General features: G+C 38.4%; 1 protein-coding gene across 1 annotated transcript; it reads right to left on the reverse strand.

Annotated features, from left to right (window-relative positions):
* Window positions 1-5,053: 5,053 nt before the first annotated feature.
* LOC116176919 (THO complex subunit 6) lies at window positions 5,054-6,252 on the reverse strand. The gene is made up of 4 exons (XM_031495755.1): window positions 6,096-6,252; window positions 5,666-6,046; window positions 5,456-5,618; window positions 5,054-5,409 (listed from the first exon to the last, which is right to left on the reverse strand). Exons 1-4 carry the CDS (start codon window positions 6,197-6,199, stop codon window positions 5,089-5,091), a joined length of 969 nt encoding a protein of 322 aa, XP_031351615.1. The 5' UTR covers window positions 6,200-6,252; the 3' UTR covers window positions 5,054-5,088.
* Between the last annotated feature and the right edge of the window lie 2,126 nt (window positions 6,253-8,378).

An 8,378-nucleotide genomic window follows, 5' to 3' on the forward strand; every position in this document is an offset into this window, starting at 1 on the left:
GATTTTAAGAATACACTAGAATTGGAGTACTTCGAGTGGACCATAACGATCAAGTTCTTATTCAGAGCGAAAGAGAATGCTACGTGTAACGCTTGTGGTTCTGGCTTAACATCTACAAATATCCATGCCCGAACCCGAATTGGAACCAGACCAGGGACCCCTAGTGCCGCAGTTGGCCTTCCACGCCACTATGCCCTACACGTGTTGCTAATACGGAACACTGAACAATGGAATTCTCAGTTATGCGTAGAAGGCGTGTTAAGGCTTATGATTGGTCGACGTTTTTCTGGGTAATAGCAGCTGATCTCTACCTCAACCGGGAATGATTTCTACAGGTGGTCGTATGCTGAAGATGTCAAATCATCTCTTCGGAAAGTAATGGAAGGTCTCCTTACCTCTTTTTTAGACAAAACGCCAATCTTGCTGCTTTATTATTAATCCTACGGAACTATTTTATAAATACCTACAAATTGTAGCATCTGTTAGTCTATACTAAATGCACAATGTCATAGAAATTGGGTAAAATTCACTTCTGGGGCATCCAGACAAAGCCATTTAAATCGATCTATAAATCACGATTTTGGCGGTTTTTTATCTAGATAGCAGGGTTGTTAGGATTAAGTCATAGAGAAGGTAGAATACATCAATAGACCCGCATATATGTGATTTGTGGTAGTCCTACTAGTCCTATGTAAGATGTAATTCACGTATAGTACCTATACAATAAATAAAACCACTCGATATGGATATAATACAACAAGTTAAAAAGTCCTTATGCAAACATAAATGACGAGAGCGTATTTTCCTCCTAATAGTTAATGCTGTCCCATTCTCTTCATGAAACGCTTTCGTAAATAGCATTGCACATTGTCTACATTAGAAATATTATTGAATACCTTCATAAATAAAACATACCAGCACGCGTTAACAGTAATTTTGAAACCGGTATTAGTTTTAGTTTCATTCAAGGTGCCTACATATGATATTCCGTTTTCCTGCTTTCATAAATAAGAAAGTTGCAATTGCGCATGCGCAAAACCAAATTTTAAAACTGGTGTTAGATGTGGTTGTATTCCAAGTGCCTATGTATTAAATTTCATTTAAATGCTTCAGTAAATAAAGAAGTTGCCATTGCGCATGCGCAAAACTAAATTTTGCAACTGGTGTTAGATTTGTCTTCCAAATGCCTATATGTATACAATTTCATTTAAATCGCTCCATAAATAAGAAAGGTGGCATTGCGCATGCGCAAAACAACATTTTGAAGACGTCGTTAATTTTACTTACCTATATTCGTAGTGTTTACATATAAAGTTTTATTTAAATATCTTCATAAAGAAAAAAGTTAGCATTACACATGCGTTAAACCAAATTTTTGACACTGCGCATGCGTAAAACCAAAAAGATGGGTATGCACGGAATCCTTGGACCAATTGCAAATGAGCCGTATATCGCCAAAATCGGTTCAGTGGTTTAGAAGGAGTAGGTACGTGTAACGAACGGACGGACAGCCAATAGCGATTTGTCACTTTGAAGAAAATACGCTAAAAATTGAACTATTTACAAAAGGAAAATCACAGAAATAGAAGTAAATGGAAAAAGTACAAAATAACAGTCATTCTACAAAGGGACTCAACAAACCTGTTATTATTTTCATTACAGCCAAATAATACAAGTGCAATCTGAAAATAGCGGTCCCCATCTGAAATGATGATTAGGTACTTATGGAGCGGTCGGCAATTTACAATCGCAATTCACAAATAACAGCCAATCAAGCTTTTATTTAAAAGTAGGTATTTAAAAATCTTTAAGTATCTTTAGGAGTCTTTAAGAGTTTAGACGCATTTAAAAGAGCTCACAAGTTGTCGAAGTGTCTCACAAAACATTCCTTGTGCAAAAGACTTCATGACAAAAACTCTTAAGGTTAGTTTGAAGACAGTTGAAGGTTTTGAAGAACGAAGAAGAACCGTCAAGGGGTATTTATGGAAGCTCTTGAGAGAGGTTAGACTTTATAGAGCCTGAAGCTTCGAAGCACAAAAAACCTCTACAGCTATATATCTCAATAGCCTCTGATGTTTCAATAGGGTTAGAAACAGCTTAGTTGGGATGTCAGATAAATTCACGTTGTAGCATTGAATTTATAACTAAATTCAATGGTTATAGAATAATCTTACTAAATTAATTATTAAATTATTGTCTGTTGACAATGGATTGTTTTTTATGACGATCACATTCCCTCACAAATTTGCACGCGTGGGAATCCGGACTTTCATCCATGATAGCAATTAAAAATATATTTAGGTACAGATTATCAGCTTCGTTTTAAGTACCTATTTTTAAATGATAATATGCGAACATGAGCACGTCATAAACACTTCATGAATAAGTCATACGTATACCTATAAGCACATAGCGATTCCTTCACTCAACGATATAGGTAAATAAGGGACTTACGACTATAGATAACACAAATTAAGCGAACTGTTGGAGAACTAATCTCAAGCATATCCTTCTGTTATAAACCAAGGGCGTAGTGGTATGGTTGGAGTGCATGTACTCTTATCTTACTTAGCTAATGGTAATACGAACTTTTGGGGGTTGATTTTTACCGCCATTTCGCTTCTAGTCTTTTAATGGTTTTTAACTTTAGCACCTTATTGATGGTACCTACGTATCAAGTGTTGTACTTTACCCAAGTAAAATAATTTATCATCTTGAACAACGCTGTAAGTATATAGTGGTTAATATTGCGCATAGAACACACGTTTTTTATGCATATGTTTTTTTCTTTCTTTAGAAATATTTTGGTACTCTTGACGGGTGTGGGGAAAATACAACAAATCCGAATATGTCAAAAATGGACGTATCAGAGGGCGTTCTCAAAAGTAAAATGGAATGTTTACGCACACAAGAGTGTAACATCTTCAATGTTATTAAGATATATAATAAAACAAACGTTTGAAACTAATCCCACATGACTACCGAGGTTGCCCAGTCTACCTTTCCGGGGCGAACAAACACCACAGAGACCCCGACCAGTTGTCCAACGAAACATCTGCCGTCGCAGGAGTGCCACAAGGAGGATGCGTATCATCAGAACTATTTAACATGTACGTGAACGACATCCCACAAGCCCCCAACGTCAGTATTGATTCGTATTATATCCCCTATTATCGCATCATCAGCGCTGGCGCCAAATGTATTCAAGAGCTACGTTCGCCCATTGCTGATCTACGCCTCCGCTGGTTGGAAAGCTATATGTCTCAAATATCAACACCGCCGCATTAGAAGCAGTGCAAACCATCGCGCTTCGGACAGTAACAGTAACTCCTACCTAGAGCACATACGAAACATCGCATCTGTAACAGGAGCGAAAGACGAAACGGCCCACCTCTTTGGTTTCATCAACCGCGTTAGCATGGCTGCCATTGTCTGATGGATTCCGTGCCTACAATTCCAACTGGAATCGCAAAGCGCACGGTTCCAACACAACCTCCCCAACCCCTACAAGAGAAACAAGACATAAAATCAACAGTAGAAAGTAGAAACTCTATCGATAGGGCTGCTTAAATCACGCCAACCTATTTTCCTCCTCCGTAAGCACTCAACTTCAGAGGAATGTTTGTAGAAAACACAACTGCGCCTGTCGATAATAACTTCAGTTATCAGCTAAATGCTAATTGTTCAGTTTGTAAGCACTGACTTATTGGAACTTGGAGTAGGTACCAAGAAGTCATGGACAGGGCTAGTATACCCCTATTCTTCTTAGATTCTGGATTTTGAGAAGGTGAACTTGCGTCCACGTGCACATATAAGCTTCTGATAGGCCCTTTGCGCTGCCTCAATGATTAGATTCGAGTCGTTCGCCTCCAGCGTCACTCAAGCCACTCCACATTTGAGGACAGCTGCAAGGGTAACGGCTCTCATCTTAGCCGTGATTTCAGGCGATGCCCATGTGCTTGTTCAATTTTCAGAGTGTCCCGAAAGTATGTGTACAGGCAAAGCGTTCTTTGAGAACCCTATACAAAATCGCGCTAAATGGCGGATGGTCCTGTGGTCTCTGTCGCTTGGTGGCAATCTGACATATCAAGCCATACCCGCGACCCTCTGTGCCTTCCAATGATTTGCATTCACTTGTGAAGATGGATATCTGGTTAGGATGCAACTTTAGCATAAACAAGAATGCAGTAGTTCTTCTATAACAAATTGAGGAACGAGAGGTTTCGCTCTGCCTTTGACTATGAGCACCCAGCTGACTGCTCCATCTGAAATTCGTCAGGGGCTTACCTCACCTCCTTTTTTGTTCGCAGATGTAAGGATGCCCTCAGGACAAGAGCTAGCATTGCGATCAAGTGGGGGAAGACCCAAAAGAACTTCCTTAACAGCTGTGTGGGTGGTGCGCATGGCGCCCGTGCATGCCAGTCTTTGCAAATGGTGCAAACTGCTCTCTGGTAGTTGCAAGACCACCAAATTGCCCTATAATAAAGCATAGACCTAATCACGGCAACATACAGTCACAGAACAAAAATAGCTCAAATTTAACAGTCCATACACCAATTAGGCTAATGACAACAGGTTTAATTGAAAGTAAGGAAAATGCTCTCAGAATGGAGGCTGTAATTCATAAATGTAACCAGTGGTGTAGTGACAAATTTAGCAGTGCCGGGACCCTTAAAATGCAGGCAACCCAGGGTATTGAATACCCCCCCCTCAAAGCAAGGAAAATTTAAAAAAATTTGCAGTAAAATAAATGGGTTTTGAAACAATTTCAGTTCGTAGATTTTTGTATAAATTATTGCTCTAGGCTTATCTAAGTCGCAAATATCATTAGTTATCATCATTTATCTCATCTTCTGTGCCGGAGCGCCGCTCCCCTCTCACAAGCAGTGCCGGCTCCACTACACCACTGAATGTAACATAGAAAACACAACAAAAGGTAACACATGAAATAAAACTTTGAGGATTACTGCCTTGTAATGCAAATTGTAGAAGTGTTTGGAAATTGATATTCTTTTTTAGAGTGTAAGACTAGCTAATCTAATAAAAACCCCTGTTATTAAAAATAGTTTATTAATTGTAAGTCAAACATTATTCTAAAGTAAGCACTTGATCTCTATAGTTAAAATTACTACAAATATCAATTTTAGGACTAGAACCAGCCATACACATTGCTCTGTAAGGGTTCTCTTGGTGTGCAGCAGTAAATACAGTAAGCGATGAGGTCGGTATTTGTGAAACAACATCGCCATTGAACGCCATATTATAAAAATGGTTCGCCCGACCACCAGCTAAAAGCTTATCGCCTACAATTTCTGCATAATGAATACCTTGGTCGTTAATTGGGAAAATTGTTGCAGGAGACATGCAACGAAAATGCCATAGAGATAACTTCGGACCACCTCCACACAACTGCAAAGCAAATGCTAATCATAAAACAAATGCAATATTAATTTACCAGCCAATCATCGCTAATCGACACTGCCCCAATCCATTTACCCAAATTATTTCGGGCTATTCCGTCATTCTTATATGGTTCTATTTTGAAAGTGACTTCTTTGTCACGTATATCCCAAATGTTAACCACTCCATCCTCGCCGCCTGAAGCCAGTTCGTCTCCACTAAATATTACAATTTAGTACACAACTGCGAAGATGAAGATACTTACGCATTAAAAATACTATGAATGTAATCGCTATGTTCTACTAGAGTTCGTATAATATGGCCCCCTTCCAAGTTGATAACGTAAATTTTATTGTCGCCACAACCAGCGTATAACAATCCATCTTTAGCCACCATACAGTTAACGTCAGGTTTGCTCAACACCTCGCTGTATGGCAATTCGATCTTCCACGCCACCTTTCCGTCTTTGCTGTTCTTCACAACCTTCCAAGTGTATCCAAATATTTCACCAACTACTCCGACGATTAAAAATGATTCCGTCGCCAGAATACTGTTAATTTGCACATCTTCCTGCACCGTGAATGAATTGTGGGGCTTTGTATCGAGATTTGGTCCATTAAGGTCGGGATTCATAAGTCGATACAAACTAAAACAATATTTGTAAAAATGTTAATTTTATAGGGGTTATTGGCTACTTAAATACGGTTATTTGTCCATAAATGTCTCCAGATACCAAATAGTTGCCGCATGGTGTGAAAGTTAAGTTTAGAATAGAATTGTAGAACGATTTAATCAACATTTTGAATTGTAAACAAGACGCCGAAAGTGAGGTTAAGTACAGAAACTTTTGGTGAACTTCATAATTCATACCAGCGTTTCCCAAACTACCAGTGAATACCCAAATTTTGTGCATGGTATTTTTCTTATAAATTTCACTTTTTTCGTTAGCATATTTAGAGGTAATGCAACATATCTAATGAGTATATAAACCCCTTTTTTAAATTACAAATAGCCGAGTTTGTACTGAATTGTAGGCAACTTGTCAATCTTGAAAAATAAAAATCGGCAACCGGAATGTCTGTTCTCTTTAAAAGTTATCCAGATTCCGCTTATGAAATCAAGCACGTGATCGGAACATCTAAGGCAAGGTTACTCTTATAGTTTAAAAATAAATTGAGAAATGCAAATATTAAAAAAATCCACACTTTTCCAAAACGTTGCATGTATTGGTATTGGTCAATAGCTACCCTTTCAGTTTCTTGAAATCCGACTTAAAGTTTCTAATGTTGTGATGTGCTCGATTTAAAAGGATGTATAAAGTTTTGCATATTTACATGCTTCTAAAAACCCTATTTTTCTAGGTTATATGCCACATCCTGAGCTTTTCTTTCTGCTCCTTCTACTCCCCATCCCCACACCCTTGGATACTCATTCCCAAAATGTCAGCTTGCAGATGAATTTCGAAATCAACTGCAGTTGGACGTCGTAACGTGTTTGCCACAGTAATTGTCATCCATCTCTGTTCTGTGATTGCCTTTTCACGGCGAAAAGTCTAAATCGTTCACGCAGTACTATACATTGCGCATGTCTGAAACATTTTTGTAAGTTTGCTTTTCAAATCCTCTTCACAAATTCATGCTGTTGTTGAGATAATCTCCCGATTGTTGTCCATTCCAGTCTTGGTTTAATTATCTTTTCGAAAATCTTATATAATTCTAACGCTTTGATGGGAAAAGAATCACTTTATTGACTTTATACCAGCGACCCGGACCCAAATGAAATATCGGTTCCGGTTCTGTTTATATTTAAGCCAAAATATTTATAACGGTTCCGGTCCGGTTTCGGCTCTAAAAAGAAATAACCGTTTGGTTCTGCGCATTTTTTTCGGTCCATAACGGTTATTTTCGGTTCTAGTTTTTCAGAAAGTATGGCATTCAAAAAATTCATTAACGTTTTTTATTACATAATTAATAATACAAGGGGAATAAAGGAGGAAAAGGGAAATATGTATTTACACTTAATTTATTACCAAAAGACAGAAAATTTTATTTTCTAAAACCTCGTCCCTCCTTTTTTATTTTTTTAAAGTAGTGGCTAAATTAGCCCCACCGCCACCCGTAATGTCTTCATTTTCGACACCTTATTAAAAATTTATAATCCACCGATGGCAATCATACAGTAATATTTTATCAGTTTTCCGGACGTGGTTGCCGGCGCGTCCTTCAACTTCCAATAACCTGTTGAGAACCGTAAAAAACCGAAAAAAGTAATATGGGTTCCGTTTCTCAATAGGTTTCCATTTCGAAAAGAAAAACGGTTTCCGTTCGGTTTTCGGTCCAGAAAAAAATACCGGTTTCGGTCCGGTTTTCGGTTCTTTTTCGGTCCGGTCCCTGCTTTATACTAGAAATTTACATTGAATTGTTTATTTTGTTTAAATTGCAATTACCTGCATTTGACAGTATTTATTGATTTAAAAGTATAATTCAGGTAACGTATCGATTTTGATCTTGATGGGATATTTGAAAATGCCGCTTTATCTGAGCACAATGCTCCCATATGGTCTTGACATAAATCTATCCAAATTAAGTTTTGGATTTACTACATTATTTAGCACGCAATGCATAACAGACAGCAAGCAAAAAAGTTGAGTTGAATACAAGTTAACGAGCAACTGCAAAGCAACGAGTAAGTATGAAAAATCAACATCATTGGCGTAACGAACGTGGACGTTAGCAAACCGCTTGCGCGACTGGCTTTTTAAATACCGGCCCCGCATAAGCCAAAAACACCGCGCTACCAGAGCCGGTTGGATCACCAATACAGCGTTTCTATAGCCTGTAAATGTGTCACAATCTTCAACCAACATCAAGCATTCACAAATCAGAGATTACACAATCCACATGGAGCCCTTCTGATCGTCCGGCCGTGAGATGTGGTTTGCCCAGATGTAAATTCACTTTTGCGTCAGTGGCAAACCA

Source organism: Photinus pyralis, unplaced genomic scaffold, assembly GCF_008802855.1.
Source record: "Photinus pyralis isolate 1611_PpyrPB1 unplaced genomic scaffold, Ppyr1.3 Ppyr1.4_LG7, whole genome shotgun sequence".
Lineage (NCBI taxonomy): Eukaryota > Metazoa > Arthropoda > Insecta > Coleoptera > Lampyridae > Photinus > Photinus pyralis.

What these genes read in the sequence shown, in the direction of transcription:
- LOC116176919 (XM_031495755.1), bottom strand. Translation starts at nt 6,199, where the DNA reads ATGTTGATTAAATCGTTCTACAATTCTATTCTAAACTTAACTTTCACA. An exon ending in GGACAAATAACCGTATTTAA is followed by an intron (nt 6,047 to 6,095) that starts GTAGCCAATAAC and finishes ATATTGTTTTAG; the next exon opens with TTTGTATCGACTTATGAATC. An exon ending in ATTCATAGTATTTTTAATGC is followed by an intron (nt 5,619 to 5,665) that starts GTAAGTATCTTC and finishes TGTAATATTTAG; the next exon opens with TGGAGACGAACTGGCTTCAG.